At 44.6% G+C, this 27,994-nt stretch overlaps 2 protein-coding genes across 2 annotated transcripts; one reads left to right on the top strand and one right to left on the bottom strand.

Annotated features, from left to right (window-relative positions):
- Nucleotides 1–1,107: 1,107 nt before the first annotated feature.
- On the bottom strand, nt 1,108–10,883 carry med16 (mediator complex subunit 16). Its single transcript, XM_079221349.1, has 16 exons — nt 10,843–10,883; nt 7,063–7,244; nt 6,815–6,922; nt 6,552–6,721; nt 6,094–6,375; nt 5,851–6,000; nt 5,570–5,675; nt 5,219–5,374; nt 4,927–5,141; nt 4,491–4,697; nt 4,067–4,277; nt 2,634–2,767; nt 2,359–2,551; nt 1,581–1,797; nt 1,421–1,504; nt 1,108–1,323 (listed from the first exon to the last, which is right to left on the bottom strand). Exons 2-16 carry the CDS (start codon nt 7,199–7,201, stop codon nt 1,197–1,199), a joined length of 2,499 nt encoding a protein of 832 aa, XP_079077475.1. The 5' UTR covers nt 7,202–7,244; nt 10,843–10,883; the 3' UTR covers nt 1,108–1,196.
- A 5,459-nt stretch (nt 10,884–16,342) lies between these two features.
- Nucleotides 16,343–27,994, top strand: tmem259 (transmembrane protein 259; the record flags this gene model as incomplete). The annotated part of the gene is made up of 11 exons (XM_079221096.1): nt 16,343–16,555; nt 18,077–18,373; nt 18,994–19,177; nt 21,671–21,781; nt 22,078–22,200; nt 23,244–23,344; nt 23,550–23,607; nt 23,933–24,016; nt 24,231–24,363; nt 25,746–25,845; nt 25,966–27,994. The coding sequence occupies 11 exons, from the start codon at nt 16,343–16,345 to the stop codon at nt 26,758–26,760; spliced, it is 2,199 nt and encodes a 732-aa protein (XP_079077222.1). The 3' UTR covers nt 26,761–27,994.

Raw genomic sequence — 27,994 nt, 5'->3', positions numbered from 1 at the left:
TCATGAAGCTGAACTCTCTTCTTGAATGGAACCAGACCCAGAACCAGACCTAGACCTAGAACCAGACCTAGACCCAGACCTAGAACCAGACCTAGACCCAGTCCTAGAACCAGACCTAGAACCAGACCTAGACCCAGACCTAGAACCAGACCTAGAACTAGAACCAGACCCAGACCTAGAACCAGACCTAGACCCAGTCCTAGAACCAGACCTAGACCTAGAACCAGACCTAGACCCAGTCCTAAAACCAGACCTAGACCCAGTCCTAGAACCAGACCTAGACCTAGACCCAGAACCAGACCTAGACCCAGACCTAGAACCAGACCTAGACCCAGACCCAGACCTAGAACCAGACCTAGACCTAGACCCAGAACCAGACCTAGACCTAGAACCAGACCCAGACCTAGAACCAGACCCAGAACCAGACCTAGACCCAGAACCAGACCCAGAACCAGACCTAGACCCAGAACCAGACCTAGACCCAGAACCAGACCTAGAACCAGACCTAGAACCAGAACCAGACCCAGAACCAGACCTAGACCTAGACCCAGAACCAGACCTAGACCCAGAACCAGACCTAGACCTAGAACCAGACCTAGACCCAGACCCAGACCTAGAACCAGACCTAGACCTAGACCCAGAACCAGACCTAGACCTAGAACCAGACCCAGACCTAGAACCAGACCTAGAACCAGACCTAGACCCAGAACTAGACCCAGACCTAGAACCAGACCCAGAACCAGACCTAGACCCAGACCTAGAACCAGACCTAGACCTAGAACCAGAACCAGACCTAGACCCAGACCTAGACCCAGTCACCTGGTTCTAATCCTTTGTAGTTGGTTCCAGGTCCCCTCCCTGAACTCATATTGTAGTCCTTCTGTCCTCATCAGAAACAAGATGGCGAAACAGAGTTTCACCGTTTTAAAGCTGCAGTTAAACTCAAAACATTTATATTATTATTATTATTATATTATAGTATTTATTTGACTTCAATACTATGATACATTTCTTTATTTTGAACTCCACAAAACATCAGGAAAAACAAGCTTTTTTACAGTTTTATTACAAAGTAAAATACAAAACAAACTTTATTTACAGGTTTATTTCGAGAGGAACATGTGAGGTGATGCGTTCAGGGTTCAGCTGAGAGGAGCAGGGATCCTCCTCCACAGACCAGGTGATGCGTTCAGGGTTCAGCTGAGAGGAGCAGGGATCCTCCTCCACAGACCTCCACACAGACAGTTCTTGATCCAGCGCTGCTCCCACTGCTTCATCGCGTTGGTCTTGTTTGGAGAGCGGAGCATCGTCACACAGCCGCACCTGAACACATCACACACAACATTTAACACGTTTCCCTTTTAAAGGCTGAAGCTGATGAACCAGGCGTGTGCTGTGACATCACTTCCTGTGGACTTACCTGGTGCAGGCCTTGCTCTCCTCAGTGGGACAGACACCCATATGGACACAGCGCAGGTTATCCATCTTCTGAGAGCTGGGACTCCTACCACAAGACTGATGCATGAGACGTGTTCTTGTACATGTGATCATCTCAGAGTGTCGAACCTGCAGCGTGTTACCTGGTGAAGACCTCCAGCGGGGCAGTGGACCCGGCTCCGGGCAGAGACGAGGCTTTTCCAAACTGCAGCCTGAGCGGGTGTTTCCCCTGCAGCTTGACGATGACGCCGTCATTAACTGGGAGCCAGTCCATACTGGGAACCAGCAGCTGACTGGGCAGCAGGCAGCACTCATCTATCAGAGTCTCATCGGGGTCCTGGGGGGGTCCGTCGTCCCGGGCTGAGACAGTCAATCAGTGAGTCAGTGAACATGGTGACTGGACATGTTGTAAAATCAATAACGTGATCTCTATACGATGGTGTGGATCAATAACGTGATCGTAGTAGATCAATAAGGTGAAATGGATCAATAAGCGGGTCAATAAGGTGATCAATAAGCGGATCAATAGGGTGATCAATAGGGTGAAGTGGATCAATAGGATGATCAATAGGGTGAAGTGGATCAATAGGGTGAAGTGGATCAATAGGGTGAAGTGGATCAATAGGGTGAAGGTGATCAATAGGGTGATCAATAGGGTGAAGTGGATCAATAAGCGGATCAATAGGGTGATCAATAGGGTGAAGTGGATCAATAGGATGATCAATAGGGTGAAGTGGATCAATAGGGTGATCAATAGGGTGAAGTGGATCAATAGGGTGAAGTGGATCAATAGGGTGATCAATAGGGTGAAGTGGATCAATAGGGTGAAGGTGATCAATAGGGTGATCAATAGGGTGAAGTGGATCAATAAGCGGATCAATAGGGTGAAGTGGATCATTAGGGTGATCAATAGGGCCTCACAGCAGAGCCACAGCTTGGTGAGCAGCCTGAACAGCAGCTGCATGCTGTCCTGGTTGTCCGAGGTGGCGGTGAAGGTGGGCAGGCAGCCCGGCTTCAGCAGACCCCAGATCCTGATCATCACCAGCATCTCCCTCAGCAGACCCAGAGACGCCCCGTCCCGCATGAAGCCGAACCCGGGCCGGACCACGGAGCCCTGTGGACCAGGACCACAGGATACCAGGTGAGACCAGACGAGACCAGGTGAGACCAGGTGAGACCACACAAGACCTGGTTACCTGGTTGGGCAGGTTGGCCAGCAGGTAGAGGACAAAGTCTCCCACCCATTGGATGAGCTGCTGCAGGGACTGGAGGGGCGGGCCGTCCAACACAAACTCCTCCGTCTTCAGATTGATCATCACCTTATCAATATCTGAGGAGACAGGGACCAATCAGGGTTCTGCCTCACCTGTGTGTTTACCTCACCTGTGTGGTACCTCACCTGTGTGTTTGCCTCACCTGTGTGTTTGCCTCACCTGTGTGGTACCTCACCTGTGTGTTTGCCTCACCTGTGTGTTTGCCTCACCTGTGTGTTTACCTCACCTGTGTGGTACCTCACCTGTGTGTTTGCCTCACCTGTGTTTGCCTCACCTGTGTGTTTACCTCACCTGTGTGTTTACCTCACCTGTGTGTTTGCCTCACCTGTGTGTTTGCCTCACCTGTGTGTTTACCTCACCTGTGTGTTTACCTCACCTGTGTGGTACCTCACCTGTGTGTTTACCTCACCTGTGTGTTTACCTCACCTGTGTGGTACCTCACCTGTGTGTTTGCCTCACCTGTGTGTTTACCTCACCTGTGTGGTGCCTCACCTGTGTGTTTACCTCACCTGTGTGTTTACCTCACCTGTGTGGTGCCTCACCTGTGTGTTTACCTCACCTGTGTGTTTACCTCACCTGTGTGGTGCCTCACCTGTGTGTTTACCTCACCTGTGTGTTTACCTCACCTGTGTGGTGCCTCACCTGTGTGTTTACCTCACCTGTGTGGTGCCTCACCTGTGTGTTTACCTCACCTGTGTGTTTACCTCACCTGTGTGTTTACCTCACCTGTGTGGTGCCTCACCTGTGTGTTTACCTCACCTGTGTGGTGCCTCACCTGTGTGTTTACCTCACCTGTGTGTTTACCTCACCTGTGTGTTTACCTCACCTGTGTGGTGCCTCACCTGTGTGGTGCCTCACCTGTGTGTTTACCTCACCTGTGTGTTTACCTCACCTGTGTGTTTACCTCACCTGTGTGGTGCCTCACCTGTGTGTTTACCTCACCTGTGTGTTTACCTCACCTGTGTGGTGCCTCACCTGTGTGGTGCCTCACCTGTGTGTTTACCTCACCTCTGTGGTGCCTCACCTGTGTGTTTACCTCACCTGTGTGTTTACCTCACCCGTGTGGTGCCTCACCTGTGTGTTTACCTCACCTGTGTGTTTACCTCACCTGTGTGGTGCCTCACCTGTGTGGTGCCTCACCTGTGTGTTTACCTCACCTGTGTGTTTACCTCACCTGTGTGTTTACCTCACCTGTGTGGTGCCTCACCTGTGTGTTTACCTCACCTGTGTGTTTACCTCACCCGTGTGGTGCCTCACCTGTGTGGTGCCTCACCTGTGTGTTTACCTCACCTGTGTGTTTACCTCACCTGTGTGGTGCCTCACCTGTGTGGTGCCTCACCCGTGTGGTGCCTCACCTGGGTCGGTGTTCTTGGCACAGATCTCGGTGAGCCGGTCTCCTGGACTCTTGTCCGGCGTGTGCAGGACGTGAGGCCTCAGCAGCGACTTCAAGGTGGAGCTGATGGCGATCAGCAGCAGCTTGGCGTGGAAGTCGCAGGCTCGAGCCGCCGTTGCCGTGGAGAGTTTACAGAGAGACGCCTTCACCGCCACGATGCGCGTGGCCAGAACCTGAGAGGATCAGACAGCGACACTGAGGCATCATGGGAAGTGGAGTTTACTGCACAATCTCAGTTACAGCAGTTGAATTGTCACGTAGCTCTTCCAGAATCATGGCTGACGGGCGAAAGCCGTTGTTTTTGTCTTTAAATAACTAAATGAGTGAACTAAACGTGGAACCGGTTCTATGTAACAGAACACAGGTCTGATCTGATGCCTGCTGACCTGTTGCAGCGCCTGGTTCTGCCTCATGTACTCCTCGTGCAGCTTCTCCACCAGGTTGTGCACCATGCTGGGCTGCACGTGCAGCAGGACGTCCCACCAGTCGTAGCCCGTCACCATGCAGTACTCCAACAGGAACAGCAGGTGGCGCAGCGTCGTGTTCATCTCCAGAACCTGACCCATAGAGGGCGACACCCGCAGCATGTGGAGCTGAGGAGCAAGCAGAACCAACGTCAGAACATTTATTACTTACTTCTTATTGGTCCCATCTCCATGCGTGGCACCTTATAATAATGGCCCAACTGTTCTCTAGAAGAGTGGTTCTTATTGATCCCATCTCCATACGTGGAACCTTGTAATGGCCCAACTGTTCTCTAGAAGACACGGGTACCTTCATGTCGGATCTTGTGACGACCGGTGTTCAGGTGCGCGTTCTCACCTTCCCGTGGTTGTCGACTCCGGCCAGTGCCAGTGAGGTCCACGAGAACTGCAGGGCCTTGAAGTGGAGGGCGGGGCCTCCGGTTCTTTGGCGCTTGATGGCGGACTCGTCTCCGGGCCTCTGACCGGAGGAGGGTCCGTAGAAGACCCCCATCATGTGGAGGGACAGCCGGTGGAGGATCTGAATGCTGCCGTCATGGAAGGCCAGGGCCAGACCTGGCAGCAGGGGAGAAAAGGGCCTCAGACCGGGTCCCGGTGCCACACACTCACACAGCTGACGGGCCGAGCCTCACCGAGTCCGGGGCAGAACTTGGTGTCTGACGCCACCTTCAGGTCCGTGTTGGAGATGGAGATGGGCAGTTTGGGCAGAGCGACGGCCGACACTCGCTCCAGGTCGTTGGTGGTGGTCAAGATCCTCCACTTCAGGATGGTGGGCTGCTTCTCCCCCACTGGACACAGGAGGGAGGTCAGAGGTCAAACATGAGCACTGAGCCGGGCCCAGTGGAACCAGAGCTCAAACATGAGCACTGAGCCGGGCCCAGTGGAACCAGAGCTCAAACATGAGCACTGAACCGGGCCCAGTGGAACCAGAGCTCAAACATGAGCACTGAGCCGGGCCCAGTGGAACCCGTGTGGTCTCTTACCAACTGGTGATCGGTGCTGGAAGATGTTGTTGACAGGAAGTCCCTCCTTCCTCAGAGACCAGCACTCCACGATGCTGCCGCTCTGATTGGACGCGCACAGCAGAACCTGCAACACACACATTTTCTGTCAGGTTCTTTGGTTCTGATGGTTCTGTGTGACCAACTCCTCTCTGGTCTGTTCTTCATGTTTTACTGGTCTCCGATCTGTCAGAACACAACTCCTGAAATGTGTTGTTCTACTGGTTACCAGTTATATGGGTTCCCCAGGTTCTCCCTGTTACCTGTTCAGAGTTCTCTCTGGTGAGGAACTTGAGGTGGGTGACCGCCGGGTACTTCTCCCTCCTCAGAGAGTCGGTGGTGCAGCGCAGGAACAGCGACGGCAACAGTTCCGTGTCGATGCGACACTTCTCGCTCACGACGCTCACGACCACCTGAACTCAGAACAGGGTTATTGTTCCTTAGTGGCGGTCAGAGAACAGGGTTATTGTTCTTGCTCAGACAACGGGAAGAGAAGGAGGTTCTACCTTGTAGAACTGGACGGGAGACGAGCTGCTGCCGTCGGTCGCCGCCACCACGATGTTCCCTCCCCCGGTGAAGGCGATGTCGGCTAACGCCACGCGGCCCCTCAGCCGGCAGAGGCTCTCGCTGGCCGTCAGCAGAGCGCCGCCCGGCTTTAGCAGCGACACGGTGACCAGACCGCTCACTGTCACCGCCAGCCAGCCCTCCATCGGCTTCCCACCGAACAGGGTCAGGGACGGGGAGAACTTCACCCGGGAGAACTTCTCTCCGAAGTTTGTAGAACCCGACTGAACCCAAAGGAGACAAGGAACATGTGATTTATTGAACCGTGTATATATATATATACACATATATATATATAGAGGGACTACAGTAAAGGCTTCAAGACGTTCTCCTGGTGGTTACGAGGGACTACAGTAAAGGCTTCAAGACGTTCTCCCGGTGGTTCCGTGTTCTACGTTACCATCTCCACGTGCAGAGCCAGCTTCACGCCGTTGTGCAGCCAGCTCAGAGCCACGATGGGGTCTCCGTCCAGAGAGCTGGAGAGGAGGCTCTCCCAGCTGTTCACCAGGTGGTCCGACATCGACCAACACTTGATCTGCCCGTCACCGTCTGCAGACAGCAGTCTGGAGCCTCCACACACAAACACACCAACACACATTAAACAGATCAGTAAAGACTGAACAGATCAATAAACAGGTCAATAAACAGATCAATAACCCTTACCTGATTGATCCCACTCCAGACAGGAGATGACCTCAGTGTGGCCAGAGCTGATGGAGTAAACATCCCAAGGGTGCTCAGTGTCGATGATGTGGATCATGTGACTAACATCTGGATCACACACACACACACACACACACACACACACACACACGTAAGTAGAAAAGGTTGTTAACCCTGTCGGTTTAGGTGTTCCAGGTGTGCCGTAGGTGTGTCTGTGCTGCAGGTGCGTTGTCTGTGCTGCAGCTCACCCTTGTCGTCGTCCTCTCCCTTCAGGTCTGTGCTGAAGGCCACCAGGTTCCTGCAGGACCAGGAGCACACCAGAGGGATGGAGGGGCAGTGAGTGCTCTTAGGACGCTTCTCCCAGTCGCACACGTACGCTAGCTCCATGGCACCACCGAAGAAGAAGCTGGAGACCAACAGGAGGCCTCACCTGAACACACACACACATTGGAAATAATAAGTAAGAAGTATACATTTTAAATACTAAATAAACTTCATGTCTTTATCTAACACAAAGTTCAGGTTTCAGACCATGAACATGAACGATAAAGTGTTTCAGACGTCCAAAGAACAAAAGAAAGAACACAATGCAGATACACACAACTACATGTATACACACAACTACATGTATACACACAACTACATGTATACACACACCTACATGTTTACACACACCTACATGTATACACACACCTACATGTATACACACAACTATATGTTTACACACATGTATACACACACCTACATGTTTACACACATGTATACACACAACTACATGTTTACACACATGTATACACACAACTACATGTTTACACACATGTATACACACAACTACATGTTTACACACATGTATACACACAACTACATGTTTACACACATGTATACACACAACTACATGTTTACACACATGTATACACACAACTACATGTTTACACACATGTATACACACAACTACATGTTTACACACATGTATACACACAACTATATGTTTACACACATGTATACACACAACTATATGTTTACACACATGTATACACACAACTATATGTTTACACACATGTATACACACAACTACATGTATACACACAACTACATGTTTACACACATGTATACACACAACTACATGTTTACACACAACTATATGTTTATACACATGTATACACACAACTATATGTTTATACACATGTATACACACAACTATATGTTTATACACATGTATACACACAACTATATGTTTATACACATGTATACACACAACTATATGTTTACACACAACTACATGTATACACACACCTACATGTTTACACACACCTACATGTATACACACAACTACATGTATACACACAACTACATGTTTACACACATGTATACACACAACTACATGTTTACACACATGTATACACACAACTATATGTTTACACACATGTATACACACAACTACATGTTTACACACAACTACATGTTTACACACACATGTATACACACAACTACATGTATACACACAACTACATGTTTACACACATGTATACACACAACTACATGTTTACACACAACTATATGTTTACACACATGTATACACGCAACTATGTTTACACACATGTATACACACAACTATATGTTTACACACATGTATACACACAACTATATGTTTACACACATGTATACACACAACTATATGTTTACACACATGTATACACACAACTATATGTTTATACACATGTATACACACAACTATATGTTTATACACATGTATACACACAACTATATGTTTACACACATGTTTACACACCACTACATGTTTACACACATGTTTACACACCACTACATGTTTACACACATGTATACACACAACTACATGTATACACACAACTACATGTATACACACACCTACATGTTTACACACAACTACATGTTTACACACAACTACATGTATACACACAACTACATGTATACACACACCTACATGTTTACACACAACTACATGTTTACACACAACTACATGTATACACACAACTACATGTATACACACAACTACATGTTTACACACATATATGTTTACACACAACTACATGTTTACACACATGTATACACACATATATGTTTACACATATGTATACACACAACTACATGTTTACACACATGTATACACACAACTACATGTTTACACACATGTATACACACATATATGTTTACACATATGTATACACACAACTACATGTTTACACACATGTATACACACAACTACATGTTTACACACATGTATACACACATATGTTTACACACATGTATACACACAACTACATGTTTACACACTTGTATACACACAACTATATGTTTACACACATGTATACACACAACTATATGTTTACACACATGTATACACACAACTATATGTTTACACACATGTATACACACAACTACATGTTTACACACAACTACATGTTTACACACACATGTATACACACAACTACATGTATACACACAACTACATGTTTACACACATGTATACACACAACTACATGTATACACACAACTACATGTTTACACACATGTATACACACAACTACATGTTTACACACAACTATATGTTTACACACATGTATACACACAACTACATGTTTATACACATGTATACACACAACTATATGTTTATACACATGTATACACACAACTATATGTTTATACACATGTATACACACAACTACATGTTTATACACATGTATACACACAACTATATGTTTATACACATGTATACACACAACTATATGTTTATACACATGTATACACACAACTATATGTTTATACACATGTATACACACAACTATATGTTTATACACATGTATACACACAACTATATGTTTATACACATGTATACACACAACTATATGTTTATACACATGTATACACACAACTATATGTTTATACACATGTATACACACAACTATATGTTTATACACATGTATACACACACAACTATATGTTTACACACATGTATACACACACAACTATATGTTTACACACATGTATACACACAACTATATGTTTATACACATGTATACACACAACTATATGTTTACACACATGTATACACACAACTATATGTTTACACACATGTTTACACACCACTACATGTTTACACACATGTATACACACAACTACATGTTTACACACATGTATACACACAACTATATGTTTATACACACATGTATACACACAACTACATGTTTACACACACATGTATACACACAACTACATGTTTACACACAACTACATGTTTACACACAACTACATGTATACACACAACTACATGTATACACACAACTACATGTTTACACACATATATGTTTACACACAACTACATGTATACACACAACTACATGTATACACACAACTACATGTATACACACAACTACATGTTTACACACAACTACATGTATACACACAACTACATGTATACACACAACTACATGTTTACACACATATATGTTTACACACAACTACATGTATACACACAACTACATGTATACACACAACTACATGTATACACACAACTACATGTTTACACACATGTATACACACAACTACATGTTTACACACATGTATACACACAACTACATGTTTACACATACATGTATACACACAACTACATGTTTACACACACATGTATACACACAACTACATGTTTACACACACATGTATACACACAACTATATGTTTACACACATGTATACACACAACTATATGTTTACACACATGTATACACACAACTATATGTTTACACACATGTATACACACAACTATATGTTTACACACATGTATACACACAACTATATGTTTACACACATGTATAGACACAACTACATGTTTACACACACAGATCGAACAGATTAGATAGATATGGTTAGTCTTTGAGATACAACAGATTAAAGCGACCACACACATTCATTTGTATGGTGACGGGTCTCATTTAAAACCGGGTCTCGCCCTGTGTCTATGTAGCTAGCAGCTATATGCTAACGTTAGCTTACCTCACTTTGTTTTGGCTCCAAACAAAAAAATGAAAATAAAATAAGTAAATGAAAGAAGAGTCTTTGGTATTAAATATAATATAAACAATAATATTAACTACAATGGTCGCTGTTCTAACAAACAAATCTTCCTCCAGTTACTCACTTCAACAAAGTACCAGGACCCCGCAGTTCATGGGGTGTCTCTACAGAAGCCTGTCTGTAAAATATTATATTATCTATTTATTATAACAATAAAGTAGGAAACTATAACGGTCAATAAAACTCCGAACACGTGTTTGACTAGTTATTGAATACGTTCTTCTCAGTGTTTGTCTCTTTTTTGTTAGATTGTAAATGGTGTTTTTCTAAGATGGCGGCGTCGGGGCAGCCTCCTCTACAGATGACGTGAGCATGTGGACCCTGAGCGGGGTCTGCCAGGCTCCTCAAATAAATAAATACATATATACATATATATATATATATATATATATATATATATACATATATATACGTATATATATATACGTATATACGTATATACGTATATATATATATATATATATATATATATACGTATATATATACACGTATATATATACGTGTATATATATATATATATATATACGTATATATATATATACGTATATATACGTATATATATATATATACGTATATATATATATATATATATATATATATACGTGTATATATATATATATATATATATATATATACGTATATATATATATATATATATACGTATATATACGTATATATATATATACGTATATATACGTATATATATAGATATATATCTATATCTATATATATACGTATATATATATATATATATATATATACGTATATATATATATATGTATATATATATATATATATATACGTATATATATATATATACGTATATATATATATATATGTATATATATATATATATACATATATATATATACGTATATATATATATATATATATATATATATATATATATATATATACGTGTATATATATATACGTATATATACGTATATATATATACACGTATATATATATATATATATATTGATATATATATACGTATATATATATTGAAAAGTTTAAGCATATTTTATTTGTACTGTAGTTTCAAAGCAGAATGTTTATTTATTTGTCTGAATACGAACATTATGGTGGTCAGGAGAGAGAATGCAGCTTTAACACATGAATACTTCTATACAACCAGGGGAGTGGGTCTGAAACATGGACCTAGTGGGTCTATGTGGGTCTGATACATGGACCTAGTGGGTTATGGGTTTTGCACCTGGCAGATCAAGCTCAGGGTTAGGCTCCGCCCCGTAAGACCCGTATTTCCGGTCAGGTGGTTGTCTCGTCAGGCTGCTGAGTCTCTGGTCTCCTGTTAACTCTGTTAGCTCCTGTTAGCTCCTGTTAGCTCACAGGTGAAACCACCGGACGGGTTTAGATTAAACTGAAATGACTCTACAGGGTCCGGGTCCTGGGTCCTGGGTTAGGAGGTTCCGGGTCCTGGTTTAGAGGGTTCCGGGTCCTGCTAGCTCCTTTAGCGTTAGCTTCCTCTGGAGCGCGTTAACGGGACTCTGTTGCGTTCTGAGGAGAACACCGGAGACATGCTCATGTTCCCGGTACCGTTCCTGTTCCCGGTAACGGACTAACCGGTCTCAGGTAAGACCCACGGGCCAGATATACAGAGTTAGGGGCGGGATGTTTACCTGAGGAGGAGCAGGCCTCACAGCTACATGCAGTCTGTACACACACACACACACACACACACACACACACACACACACACCGAGACACACACACCGAGAGACCGAGACACACACACAGAGAGACACACGCACGCACACACACACAGACACAGACACGCACACACACACAGAGACACAGACACGCACACACACACAGAGACACAGACACACACACACACACAGAGAGAAAAGCTGTATCATAAACTAGCTTTCTTTACTACCTTACTCTTCTTTACTACCTTTCTTTACTTCACTACCTTTCTTTACTTCACTACCTTTCTTTACTACCTTTCTTTACTACCTTTCTTTACTTCACTACCTTTCTTCACTACCTTTCTTTACTACCTTTCTTTACTTCACTACCTTTCTTTACTTCACTACCTTTCTTTACTTCACTACCTTTCTTTACTTCACTACCTTTCTTCACTACCTTTCTTCACTACCTTTCTTCACTACCTTTCTTTACTACCTTTCTTTACTTCACTACCTTTCTTTACTTCACTACCTTTCTTCACTACCTTTCTTTACTTCACTACCTTTCTTTACTTCACTACCTTTCTTTACTACCTTTCTTTACTACCTTTCTTTACTTCACTACCTTTCTTTACTTCACTACCTTTCTTTACTACCTTTCTTTACTTCACTACCTTTCTTTACTTCACTACCTTTCTTCACTACCTTTCTTCACTACCTTTCTTTACTTCACTACCTTTCTTTACTACCTTTCTTTACTACCTTTCTTTACTTCACTACCTTTCTTTACTACCTTTCTTCACTACCTTTCTTTACTACCTTTCTTTACTTCACTACCTTTCTTTACTACCTTTCTTTACTACCTTTCTTTACTTCACTACCTTTCTTCACTACCTTTCTTTACTACCTTTCTTTACTACCTTTCTTTACTACCTTTCTTTACTTCACTACCTTTCTTCACTACCTTTCTTCACTACCTTTCTTCACTACCTTTCTTTACTACCTTTCTTTACTTCACTACCTTTCTTTACTACCTTTCTTTACTACCTTTCTTTACTACCTTTCTTTACTTCACTACCTTTCTTCACTACCTTTCTTCACTACCTTTCTTTACTACCTTTCTTTACTTCACTACCTTTCTTTACTACCTTTCTTTACTACCTTTCTTTACTACCTTTCTTTACTTCACTACCTTTCTTTACTTCACTACCTTTCTTTACTACCTTTCTTTACTACCTTTCTTTACTACCTTTCTTTACTTCACTACCTTTCTTTACTTCACTACCTTTCTTTACTTCACTACCTTTCTTTACTACCTTTCTTTACTACCTTTCTTTACTACCTTTCTTTACTTCACTACCTTTCTTTACTTCACTACCTTTCTTTACTTCACTACCTTTCTTTACTTCACTACCTTTCTTCACTACCTTTCTTTACTTCACTACCTTTCTTTACTACCTTTCTTTACTACCTTTCTTTACTTCACTACCTTTCTTTACTACCTTTCTTTACTTCACTACCTTTCTTTACTACCTTTCTTTACTTCACTACCTTTCTTCACTACCTTTCTTCACTACCTTTCTTCACTACCTTTCTTTACTACCTTTCTTTACTACCTTTCTTTACTTCACTACCTTTCTTTACTTCACTACCTTTCTTCACTACCTTTCTTCACTACCTTTCTTCACTACCTTTCTTCACTACCTTTCTTTACTTCACTACCTTTCTTTACTTCACTACCTTTCTTCACTACCTTTCTTTACTTCACTACCTTTCTTTACTTCACTACCTTTCTTTACTTCACTACCTTTCTTTACTACCTTTCTTTACTACCTTTCTTTACTACCTTTCTTTACTACCTTTCTTTACTTCACTACCTTTCTTCACTACCTTTCTTTACTACCTTTCTTTACTACCTTTCTTTACTTCACTACCTTTCTTTACTTCACTACCTTTCTTTACTTCACTACCTTTCTTCACTACCTTTCTTTACTTCACTACCTTTCTTTACTTCACTACCTTTCTTCACTACCTTTCTTTACTACCTTTCTTTACTACCTTTCTTTACTTCACTACCTTTCTTTACTTCACTACCTTTCTTCACTACCTTTCTTTACTACCTTTCTTTACTTCACTACCTTTCTTTACTACCTTTCTTTACTACCTTTCTTTACTTCACTACCTTTCTTCACTACCTTTCTTTACTTCACTACCTTTCTTTACTACCTTTCTTTACTTCACTACCTTTCTTTACTTCACTACCTTTCTTTACTACCTTTCTTTACTTCACTACCTTTCTTTACTACCTTTCTTTACTTCACTACCTTTCTTTACTACCTTTCTTTACTTCACTACCTTTCTTCACTACCTTTCTTTACTACCTTTCTTTACTTCACTACCTTTCTTTACTTCACTACCTTTCTTCACTACCTTTCTTTACTTCACTACCTTTCTTTACTTCACTACCTTTCTTCACTACCTTTCTTTACTTCACTACCTTTCTTTACTACCTTTCTTTACTTCACTACCTTTCTTTACTTCACTACCTTTCTTCACTACCTTTCTTTACTTCACTACCTTTCTTTACTACCTTTCTTTACTCCACTACCTTTCTTTACTTCACTACCTTTCTTCACTACCTTTCTTTACTTCACTACCTTTCTTTACTTCACTACCTTTCTTTACTTCACTACCTTTCTTTACTACCTTTCTTTACTTCACTACCTTTCTTCACTACCTTTCTTCACTACCTTTCTTCACTACCTTTCTTTACTTCACTACCTTTCTTTACTTCACTACCTTTCTTTACTTCACTACCTTTCTTTACTACCTTTCTTCACTACCTTTCTTTACTTCACTACCTTTCTTTACTTCACTACCTTTCTTCACTACCTTTCTTTACTTCACTACCTTTCTTTACTACCTTTCTTTACTTCACTACCTTTCTTTACTTCACTACCTTTCTTTACTTCACTACCTTTCTTTACTTCACTACCTTTCTTCACTACCTTTCTTCACTACCTTTCTTTACTTCACTACCTTTCTTCACTACCTTTCTTTACTTCACTACCTTTCTTTACTTCACTACCTTTCTTTACTTCACTACCTTTCTTTACTTCACTACCTTTCTTCACTACCTTTCTTTACTACCTTTCTTTACTTCACTACCTTTCTTCACTACCTTTCTTTACTTCACTACCTTTCTTTACTTCACTACCTTTCTTTACTTCACTACCTTTCTTCACTACCTTTCTTTACTTCACTACCTTTCTTCACTACCTTTCTTCACTACCTTTCTTTACTACCTTTCTTCACTACCTTTCTTCACTACCTTTCTTCACTACCTTTCTTTACTTTACTACCTTTCTTTACTTCACTACCTTTCTTCACTACCTTTCTTTACTACCTTTCTTTACTACCTTTCTTTACTACCTTTCTTTACTTTACTACCTTTCTTTACTTCACTACCTTACTTTACTTTACTGCCTTTACTTTACTACCTTTCTTTACTAAACTTTATTTTTGTTCATAACTTGGTGAATATCGGAAATTTTCAATTGAGTAATCAAAGTCTTCATTGATTTGTTTTCAGTGACATCTGTTTAAAGAAGTTGAGTTAACAGCTCTCAGCTTGGAGACATTGCCTGAGCTTGGCCTGATCTGAGGTCAGTTTTACCTTCACTCTGAGGACACCGGCCTGCAGCCATGCTGACCTAGAATCAGCTGTTAGCCTGTGCAGTGAGCTGAATCCAGAGATAGAGATCATGTCTGAGAACCAGGCCAACAACAACAACGTCCCTCTGAACAACAACAACATGGGACCCAACAGGATCCGAAACCCCAACATCAACCAGAACCCCCTCATCAATGTCCGCGATCGCCTCTTCCACGCCCTCTTCTTCAAGATGGCCGTCACGTACGCCCGACTGTTCCCTCCGTCCTTCAGGAGGGTCTTTGAGTTCTTCGTCCTGCTCAAGGTGTGTAACGTCTCTTATATAGAGTTAAATATATAACTCGAGGTGTGTAACGTCTCTTTTATTTATATATATATATATATATATATATATATATATATATATATATATATATATATATGAGATACCTTAGCGTTTGGGCTCTGTTAACAGCAGCATGTAATTACATTCATGGTGAATGTACATCAAGGGAGAAAACTTGTTATGTATATGAAATTCTCCTCTACAACATAACAACATAAACAAACGTTTGCCTGATAAACAACGACATAATGTTCCTGTAAATGAGGATTTAAATTATTTTGAATAAAGTATGGGAGGAAATCCAGGGATTGTGTAAATCCACCAGATTAACAGCAGTCAGCCCTGCAGGCTTTCTCCAGTTAACACTCAGTGATGAAGACTGCTGGGTCATGATGAAGACTGCTGGGTCATAATGGATCTTTATTCAATTATTTTGTATAGCCCAAAATCAAAAGTCACAAACTCTCCTCAGGGCTTTACCATCTGTACACATAAACATCCTCTGACCTTTAACCTTCACACCAGAACAAGAACAACTCCCCAAAACCCATTAAGGGGAGTAATGGTGTTGGCAATACTAATAGCAATGCCACTCATAATAATAATAATAATAATAATGATAATAGCAGTGGGTGTAGGTCAGGACCAGGGTCCAGATAAAACCACGGTCCATGGAAACCTGTGAGACGTTGACTCCAAATGCATCGAGCATAGACTTCTATACAACCAGAGGAGTCACCCCCTGGTGGTCAGGAGAGAGAATGCAGCTTTAACACATGAAGCATAGACTGCTATACAACCAGAGGAGTCGCCCCCTGGTGGTCAGTAGAGAAAATGCAGCTTTAACACATGAAGCATAGACTGCTATACAACCAGAGGAGTCGCCCCCTGGTGGTCAGTAGAGAAAATGCAGCTTTAACACATGAAGCATATACCTCTATACAACCAGAGGAGTCGCCCCCTGGTGGTCAGGAGAGAGAATGCAGCTTTAACACATGAAGCATAGACTGCTATACAACCAGAGGAGTCGCCCCCTGGTGGTCAGGAGAGAAAATGCAGCTTTAACACATGAAGCATAGACTGCTATACAACCAGAGAAGTCGCCCCCTGGTGGTCAGTAGAGAAGATGCAGCTTTAACACATGAAGCATATACCTCTATACAACCAGAGGAGTCGCCCCCTGGTGGTCAGGAGAGAGAATGCAGCTTTAACACATGAAGCATAGACTTCTATACAACCAGAGGAGTCACCCCTGGTGGTTAGGAGAGGGGATGCAACTTTAACACATGAAGAAGTGACTTCACTGCCTGCTTAAGTCCGATAATGATCAAACTGACTTCAGCTGACTTGTGTTGTGTGTGCAAATCATATGAATACTTTAAATAGTCAAAAGGAAAGGCATCAATCGCAGTTATGATGACCATGTTTTTGATTTGTAATTTTAGATGTGTGAAAGTTAAGTGAGCCTAACAGCATTAACTCCTCTGTGCTCCTGTTCAGGCGCTCTTTGTCCTCTTCATCCTCGCCTACATTCACATCGCCTTCTCTCGCTCGCCCATCAACTGTCTGGAGGTGGTGAGGGAGCGCTGGCCTCGGGACGGCATCCTGCGGGTGGAGATCCAGAGGAACTCCAGCCGAGCCCCCGTCTTCCTGCAGTACTACGACTCCACGGGCCTCCAGGAGGAGCTGGAGGCAGAGGAGGGCGTGGTGGGACTCAGCCTGGCAGCGCTGCAGGAAGAAGAGGAAGAAGACGAGGATGAGATGAGCCTAGAGATGTTTGACAACAGCTCTGTGCAGGTGAGCGGAGCGTCAGAGGTTCAGTTGCCTCCACAGCCACTAGGGGTCAGCAGGAGCCAGGAGTTGTTCAGAGGGAGGGATCAGAGCGCTCTGGAAACCAAAGGAGTGTAGAGGCTTTTCTTTGTTACAGCAGCTGGTAAAGAACACTCATCATACTGCTTTTTGCCCCAGCTTTGGATTCATTCAAGTTTACATTCAAACGCACCATGATACTTTACCTTCGTCCAATACTCTTTTTTTTTTTTTTACTGAATAGAACATAGATCATCATTCCATTCAGTTTAATATAACTTTATTTGTATAGCCCCGTAGATCTGTACAGCATCCAACATCTTCTGTCCTTATACCTCGCTTTGGACCCTCCATATGTTAGCGGTTAGCTCCAGCGCTGCTAATAATAGCTGCTTATGTGACTAGCTCTCCTTCTGCAGATTTCACAATGAAGTATTACTAAGACTCGGGCAACTAGAAAGCATCAATATTGATCTAATCACACATTTTGACTTGATATTGTCCGATAACACTTTGTCACACTATGATGGTCAAGCGGTGTGAGTGGGCCGTACAGGACATGGATCAACTCTGGGCTCAGATTAGTCGAACTGTGTTTCCTGCTGCAGTTTGAGCTGGACATGGAGCCTCGTCTGAAGCCGTCTCTGATTGGAGGAGGTGTTGGAAGAGGAGGAGCCGGAGGAGGAGCAGGAGGAGTGAACGACAGCCAGGACATCTCCTTCAGCCAGACCACTAAAGGTATGCAGCCGCTGAAGGATTCAGTGTCTGAGCTGGAGATGATGACCAGAGCAGGTAAACCCTCCTTTTCCTCTCTCCTCCTCTTTCCTTCTCCTCCCTTATCCCTCCTTTCCCTCTCCTCCTACCTCCTTCTCTCCTCCTCCACCTGTAAACAGTCAAGATTCTCCTTAACCCCAGTAGGTGTATGTTGGTGTCTGTAGAGTTCATTATAGAAGATAAACCTCCAGATACCGTAGTCCGGTCTGTTGGTGTCTGTTGGTGTCTGTTGGTGACTGTTGTCTGTTGGGGTCTGTTGGTGACTGTTGGGGTCTGTTGGTGACTGTTGGTGACTGTTGGTGACTGTTGGGGTCTGTTGGTGACTGTTGGGGTCTGTTGGTGACTGTTGTCTGTTGGGGTCTGTTGGGGTCTGTTGGGGTCTGTTGGTGACTGTTGTCTGTTGGGGTCTGTTGGTGACTGTTGGTGACTGTTGGTGACTGTTGGGGTCTGTTGGTGACTGTTGGGGTCTGTTGGTGACTGTTGGGGTCTGTTGGTGACTGTTGTCTGTTGGTGACTGTTGTCTGTTGGTGACTGTTGTCTGTTGGGGTCTGTTGGTGACTGTTGTCTGTTGGGGTCTGTTGGTGACTGTTGTCTGTTGGTGACTGTTGGGGTCTGTTGGTGACTGTTGTCTGTTGGTGACTGTTGTCTGTTGGGGTCTGTTGGTGACTGTTGTCTGTTGGTGACTGTTGTCTGTTGGTGACTGTTGGGGTCTGTTGGGGTCTGTTGGTGACTGTTGTCTGTTGGTGACTGTTGTCTGTTGGTGACTGTTGTCTGTTGGGGTCTGTTGGGGTCTGTTGGTGACTGTTGGGGTCTGTTGGTGACTGTTGTCTGTTGGTGACTGTTGTCTGTTGGTGACTGTTGGGGTCTGTTGGTGACTGTTGTCTGTTGGTGACTGTTGTCTGTTGGTGACTGTTGTCTGTTGGTGACTGTTGGGGTCTGTTGGTGACTGTTGGGGTCTGTTGGGGTCTGTTGGTGACTGTTGGGGTCTGTTGGTGACTGTTGTCTGTTGGGGTCTGTTGGGGTCTGTTGGGGTCTGTTGGTGTCTGTTGGGGTCTGTTGGTGACTGTTGTCTGTTGGTGACTGTTGGGGTCTGTTGGTGACTGTTGGTGACTGTTGTCTGTTGGGGTCTGTTGGTGACTGTTGGTGACTGTTGTCTGTTGGTGACTGGGGTCTGTTGGGGTCTGTTGGTGACTGTTGTCTGTTGGTGACTGTTGGTGACTGTTGGTGACTGTTGTCTGTTGGTGACTGTTGTCTGTTGGTGACTGTTGTCTGTTGGTGTCTGTTGGTGACTGTTGGTGACTTGTCTGTTGGGGTCTGTTGGTGACTGTTGGTGTCTGTTGGTGACTGTTGGTGACTGTTGTCTGTTGGTGACTGTTGTCTGTTGGTGACTGTTGGTGTCTGTTGGTGACTGTTGTCTGTTGGGGTCTGTTGGGGTCTGTTGGTGTCTGTTGGTGACTGTTGGTGACTGTTGTCTGTTGGTGACTGTTGTCTATTGGTGACTGTTGTCTGTTGGTGTCTGTTGGTGTCTGTTGGTGTCTGTTGGTGACTGTTGGTGACTGTTGGGGTCTGTTGGTGACTGTTGGTGACTGTTGGTGACTGTTGGTGTCTGTTGGTGACTGTTGGTGACTGTTGGTGACTGTTGGTGTCTGTTGGTGACTGTTGGTGACTGTTGGTGACTGTTGGTGTCTGTTGGTGTCTGTTGGTGTCTGTTGGTGACTGTTGGTGACTGTTGGTGACTGTTGGTGACTGTTGGTGTCTGTTGGTGACTGTTGTCTGTTGGTGACTGTTGGTGACTGTTGGTGACTGTTGTCTGTTGGTGACTGTTGTCTGTTGGTGACTGTTGGTGACTGTTGGTGACTGTTGGTGACTGTTGTCTGTTGGTGACTGTTGTCTGTTGGTGACTGTTGTCTGTTGGTGTCTGTTGGTGACTGTTGGTGACTTGTCTGTTGGGGTCTGTTGGTGACTGTTGGGGTCTGTTGGTGACTGTTGGTGTCTGTTGGTGACTGTTGTCTGTTGGTGACTGTTGGTGTCTGTTGGTGACTGTTGTCTGTTGGGGTCTGTTGGGGTCTGTTGGTGTCTGTTGGTGACTGTTGGTGACTGTTGTCTGTTGGTGACTGTTGTCTATTGGTGACTGTTGTCTGTTGGTGTCTGTTGGTGTCTGTTGGTGACTGTTGGTGACTGTTGGTGTCTGTTGGTGTCTGTTGGTGACTGTTGGTGACTGTTGGTGACTGTTGGTGTCTGTTGGTGTCTGTTGGTGACTGTTGGTGACTGTTGGTGACTGTTGGTGACTGTTGGTGTCTGTTGGTGACTGTTGGTGACTGTTGGTGACTGTTGGTGTCTGTTGGTGTCTGTTGGTGTCTGTTGGTGTCTGTTGGTGACTGTTGGTGACTGTTGGTGACTGTTGGTGACTGTTGGTGACTGTTGGTGTCTGTTGGTGTCTGTTGGTGACTGTTGGTGACTGTTGGGGTCTGTTGGCGTCTGTAAAGGAGTCTGTTCTTGCTGTTCCCTCAGTGTGGCCTCAGGAGGAGTACATCGTGGAGTATTCTCTGGAGTACGGCTTCCTGCGTTTGTCTCAGAGCACCAGACAGAGACTCAACATCCCTGTCATGGTCGTCACTTTGGGTGAGTCACTGAAGGCCTTCATTTCCCAGTTTGTACATCCTTGATTCCTTTCCTCACCTCCTCGCATCTTAGTCCAAGTCACAGGAGACAAGAGAGGAGTCGAGGCAACAGGCATTTAACCAATGAGTCACCATTTCAAAGCTTTCTAGAGATGCATTCTAGAATTTGGACGTCCTTCAAGTTGGAGCACTGAGGCCAAGAAGGGAGGAAACAAGGAGGCACAGAATGGAGCCCGCTGAACACTGTCTGCCTCAGTCACGTGACTCACTCCTTTGATGAAACTTGTACCCGTTTAGATCCCATGAAGGACGAGTGCTTCGGCGACAGCTTCAGTCGCTTCCTGCTCGACGAGTTTTTGGGCTACGACGACATCCTGATGTCCAGTGTGAAGGCGCTCGCAGAGAACGAGGAGAACAAAGGTAGAGCAAGGCCAGAGTTTAATTACAAATATAATGAAATGGTAAAAAGGGGATACCTGTTTGTTCCAAAATATTTTGATCTGGCATCATCCAGTTTGAATACCAATTTTGTTTCTAACTATCCTAACTATAGACCTGAACCAGCCCTAACTATAGACCTGAGCCAGTCCTAACTGTAGACCTGAGCCAGTCCTAACTGTAGACCTGAACCAGTCCTAACTATAGACCTGAACCAGCCCTAACTATAGACCTGAGCCAGTCCTAACTGTAGACCTGAACCAGTCCTAACTATAGACCTGCATTCAGAGAGCAGCTCTCTAGTGCGGTAATATGGTAGGAGAATCTTTCTCTGATGACAGAATAAGTCATAAGTAACTAGAGCAGGGGTGGCCAACCAGTCAGAGACTAAGAGCCACATTTTTTACTGTGTTACCGCAAAGAGTCACATCATACACATGGGCATACATGAACATCACCCCATCCCTTCTCGTCTGTACACATGACATCCTGTCCCAGGACCTCACATCAGATTAGGAACAACTCCCCAAATAAAGATAGTAAAAACCCTTTCACAGGGAAAACAGGAAGAACCTTCAGGAGAGCAACAGAGGAGGATCCCTCTCCAGGATGGACAGAAGAATAGATGTCATGTGACCAGAATGAACAACGAAACAGATACAGCACATTACATGAATATGACTGAAATTGAATAAATTGCACTCTGCCGCATTAAAAAATCCCTTCAAAATAAACGCACAGGATTTTTTTGTTTTGCCCATGCAAAGGCCCGTGACGGACTGAAAACGGGTCCGCGATTTCATGGCTTTCAAGCCGTCGTGCCTTGAGTTTGACACCAGTGGTCTAAAGTATTTGCAAAATCAATAAAAAGATTTAAAAAAATAACCCAAACTTCGATATGAACGTAAGAGCCGCATGAAACCAGGCAAAGAGCCGCATGCGGGTTGGCCAGGCCTGGACTAGTGTGTCGTTTAGTGAGTTAGAAACTGAGTCCTCAGGAGTTGTCACAGTGTGGTTCTCTGCAGGGTTCCTGAGGAACGTGGTGTCTGGAGAACATTACCGCTTCGTCAGCATGTGGATGGCCAGAACATCCTACCTGGCCGCCTTCGTCATCATGGTCATCTTCGTAAGTGAATAATTAATAACGGTTCACGCGGCTGGATGGAAACTGGTGAAATGAATCTTTCAAATGCAGTCATGAGGTTAGACTTTCATGTTCAGATCAAACGTGTCTTAGAATGAAGAGGAAGATTAAACAGAAAGCAAAACTAGATCAAATATCTAAGTCGTTTGAATTGTTTTGATCAGTCTTCATGTTTTGTCTTTTTCAGACTCTGTCAGTGTCCATGCTGCTCAGATATTCTCATCACCAGATCTTCGTCTTTATCGGTCAGTTCACTCTGATACCTCACATCCACACAGCACTCAGTCCAGACCAGTTCATTGTTTAGTCCAGACCAGTTCATTGTTTAGTCCAGACCAGTTCAGACCAGTTCCCACAGGTTTATTGTAGTCCCTTCCAGAAGGGTTTAATGTAGTCTGGTCCAGAGTCAGACCTGTCTAGTCCAGTTCAATGTAGTGCATTATAATCCAGTCTAGTCCAGTTCAATGTAGTTGAGTCTGGTCCAGAGAACTTGAGTAACTGACTGACAGTCCTTGTTAGTACAGAGTGGATGAACCATCAGTGTGTTGATCTGGTCTCTGTCCCCCTCAGTGGATCTGCTTCAGATGTTAGAGATGAACATGACCATCGCCTTCCCAGCTGCCCCTCTGCTCACCGTCATCCTGGCCCTCGTTGGTAAATCTGCTTCCTGACCAGTCCCTAGCCAAGACGGGACCTCAGAGAAAGATGTTAAATCCAAGTCCATGATACAAACACGGTTTATTTCACAGCTTCATGAGACAAACCTTTGGATGGTTGTCATCAGACATGGTCTCTTCTTGTGACTTGTTGGTTTTGTGCGGCTGAAAGAGTAAAATGCTGACCTGCTGGTGTCACTTCCTGTCATCAGGCATGGAGGCGATCATGTCTGAGTTCTTCAACGACACAACAACAGCCTTCTACATCATCCTCATCGTCTGGTTGGCCGATCAGTATGACGCCATCTGCTGTCACACCAATACCAGCAAACGCCACTGGCTGAGGTTAGTCACATGACCAACACCGGCTCACATCATTTATCTATCTATCTATCTACCACCACCCTCCATCAGGCCCCTCCTCCTTCACCAACCTGCTCCACCCTCCATCAGGCCCCTCCTCCTTCACCAACCTGCTCCACCCTCCATCAGGCCCCTCCTCCTTCACCAACCTGCTCCACCCTCCATCAGGCCCCTCCTCCTTCACCAACCTGCTCCACCCTCCATCAGGCCCCTCCTCCTTCACCAACCTGCTCCACCACCCCGTCAGCTCCTCTGGTGCCTCCTGCCCGTCCCCCAGAGGACAGCACCATGTGGTGCCAGTAGCTAACCCCTCCCTCTGGATCTCTCTCCCCAAACTCATCCCAGACTGCACTGACCTCCATATTGCTTTTAATGTGTGACTGTGTGTTCTATGTTCTTATTGTTTTTATTTATTTTATTTGTTCTATTATTTTATTAGTTTTAATGTATAGCTTTTAGGATATTTAAATATGTTGTGTAAAGTGACTGAGTATCATGAAAAGCGCTATATAAATTAAATGCATTATTATTATTATTATTATTATTATTATTATATTGCAATAGGGCTGTGCGGTGTACCGGTTCAACTGGTATACCGGTTTCAAATGTCCACACGGTATGGATGTTTCATATCCCGTACCGCTGCTGTCGCTCTGCAGCAGGAAGCAACATGTAATGCTCACCGGTCCGAGCTACTTGTATTATGTGTATTGAGATGGAGTTTCTAACTTCATAACAACAACTAATAACCCTCAACTAACGACACAACAGTGTGTGACACAAATAATTTATAACACTAATAATTGTACATTTATAAAATTACACTGCCGAACTGCATGCTGGGTAGAGCTCGCCCACTATCACAACAAGAAGAAACTCCGTTGCAGGCTGTTTTACTTTCACCTACATTCCCCTGGGTCCTAAATCCCTCCAAGTTTAGCTTCCTAACAGCCTCTATGTACCAACGTACAAACAGCTGTTCAGTTGGCCGGCGGTCCTTTTCTGCATCGATGAATGAATGTATTTACTCCGGGGGGGAAAATACTGTGATGTACCGTGAAACCGCCAGAATATTACAGAATACCGTGATATGAATTTTTGCCCATACCGCCCAGCCCTACATTATATAGCAGTATCGTGATAATATCGTACCGTGGGACCTCTGGTGATTCCCACTGGACAGGCGTTGGAGTGAAATCAACAAAACATTATTGCAGACCTGACATACACAGACAGACCGACACAGGTTCCTTTCTTTAAAGCTAGATGATGTGGTCTCTCCTGACCACCAGGGGGCGACTCCTCTGGTTGTATAGAAGTCCATAGAGAGGGATAACTGACCTTGAGCCTGTCTTTGTCCTCAGGTTCTTCTACCTTTACCACTTTGCATTCTACGCATATCACTACCGCTTCAACGGGCAGTACAGCAGCCTGGCCCTGGTCACCTCCTGGCTCTTCATCCAGGTGAGACCCCCCCCCCCCCCCCCCCCCCCCTCCAGGTAGATCACCTCCTGGCTCTTCATCCAGGTGAGACCCCCCTCAGTCACTTCCTGTCGTTAACCTCCTCTTCCTCCTCCTCCTCAGCACTCCATGATCTACTTCTTCCACCACTACGAGCTTCCTGCCATCCTGCAGCAGATCCGGATCCAGGAGATGCTGCTCCAGAACCAGCAGGCGGGTCAGAACCAGACGGCCCTGCAGGACAACCTGAACAACAACAACAGTGCTGCAGGACCAGGAGCAGGACTCGGTCCAGGAGCAGGAGCCGTACCAGGAGCAGGTCCAGGACCAGGAGCAGGAGCCGTACCAGGAGCAGGACCAGGAGCAGGAGCCGGACAAGGAGCAGGAGCCGTACCAGGAGCAGGAGCCGTACCAGGAGCAGGTCCAGGACCAGGAGCAGGAGCCGGACCAGGACCCAACAGCACCCAGCAGGAGGCGCAGACTGACCCCCAGACCTCCTCCTCCCCAGCAGCATCAGGAGGCGCAGGGGAGGTGAGGTCAGAGCTGAACTGGGTCACTCAGACGGCGGCCATCATAACCGAAGCTCTGTCCTCCTCTTCCTCCTCCTCGGACCCCGGGGCCCAAGGAGGAGCATCTGGAGGTCAGGGGTCAGCAGGAGGTGAAGATCAGAAAGTTGTTCCTGCTGAAACCCAAACCACAACAGCAGGAGGAACCGGTCCTCCAATCAGACGGCTGCAGGCGGGGCCTCTGGAGGAGACCCCCCTGGAGGAGACCCCCCTGGAGGAGACCCCCTTGGTGGAGACCCCCCTGGAGGAGACCCCCCTAGACTGCCCCCCCCCCTCTGGGTCCAGGTACAGACTGCAGGTCCCCTCAGACCCCGTCCTGAGAGTCCAGGTCCTCCTGTCAGTCTGTCAGTGATCAGGGTGATTGATCGCTGATTGGCTGATCATTTTTATTTCTGGTGGTAAAGAAGCTGAGGCTCGCGGCCCCACAGGGGGTCCCAGGGCTCTGAGGGCCTTGAACTGGTTCACTGAGACCAGATGGATCCAGAATCTAGTCCAGATCAGTTCAAGACCATCTATCAATGTTCAGTTAGACCATAACTAATAAAGATCAGGTCTAGTGATCATCTTCATCTTCATCCGCTGCTCTGTTTATTGATCAAACATATTGATCCGTGGTGATCAGCCCTGATTCTGACAGACTGAAGCACAGACTGAACGGTTTCCTCGTGCTTTTACTTTGAAGAGCAGGAAGTGGTTCTCGTGGTGGGTCAGGACTTCCTGTCAGGTGGGTCAGGACTTCCTGACAGAACGGATGCCTTATCAATAACCCTCTGTGGACGCTACGGTGGAGCCAGCTGATTGGTTGTGCAATATGATGGCCCCGCCTCCTGCTGTCTCTGTGACGCGTTCAGGTGCTCCTGGTTGTTCGTTAATGTTGATTCTCTGGACAGAAAACGCTGAACTCCTTTAAACCATTTATTTAAACTGATCAATTATTAAATCATGTTACACATGTATGTGTGTATATCTCTCAACTGATGTGTGATGTGTATATATATATATATATATATATGTATGTATGTATGTGTGTGTGTACAATAACACATCAGTTGCAAATTCAAAAGTAATTTCCAGAATAAAATGGTCTCCAGAATGTGATGTTTGGACAGAAACTAAATCTATTGATCAGATATCTGTTTGATTACCAATAACTTGATCTAATGCTCGTTTCCATGGCGACTGAGTCAGTCAAACTTGGTTATTCCTGCGTTTCATTGGCTGAAATCAGTCCTGTGATCTGAGCACTTGAACGCACCGTTCACCAGGTGATGGAGGCCAGAGGACTGCGTCTCTTTCAGTGTTTCAGAAAGGGGCGGGGCCTAAAGTGTGACATCAGAGACAGAACCTGGACTCACCTGATGGACTGAAGCTTTAGGTTTATATGTTTGTTCTTCTTCTCTGCTGGAGGACTGTAGCCTCATTATGATCTGAAGCCTGAAACTCCAACTGTATTTAATGTCCAGTAAAAGCACCAACAGCTGTTTGCACACGCACACTGTGAAGAGTGAGTTATTCCAGATGTTTACACTGTGAAGAGTGAGTTATTCCAGCTGTTTACACTGTGAAGAGTGAGTTATTCCAGATGT

This window comes from Taurulus bubalis (genome assembly GCF_910589615.1).
Source record: "Taurulus bubalis genome assembly, chromosome: 7".
In the NCBI taxonomy this organism is placed as follows: domain Eukaryota; kingdom Metazoa; phylum Chordata; class Actinopteri; order Perciformes; family Cottidae; genus Taurulus; species Taurulus bubalis.
This window is presented reverse-complemented; position numbering and strand designations above follow the sequence as displayed.

Bases quoted from the DNA above. Each gene is read 5' to 3' on its own strand.
- med16 (XM_079221349.1), bottom strand. From the start codon at position 7,201: ATGGAGCTAGCGTACGTGTGCGACTGGGAGAAGCGTCCTAAGAGCACT. The intron at 6,722-6,814 runs GTAAGGGTTATT...TTGTGTGTGGAG, and splicing joins TCTGGAGTGGGATCAATCAG to GCTCCAGACTGCTGTCTGCA. The intron at 4,698-4,926 runs GTGAGAACGCGC...CTTGCTCCTCAG, and splicing joins GAGTCGACAACCACGGGAAG to CTCCACATGCTGCGGGTGTC.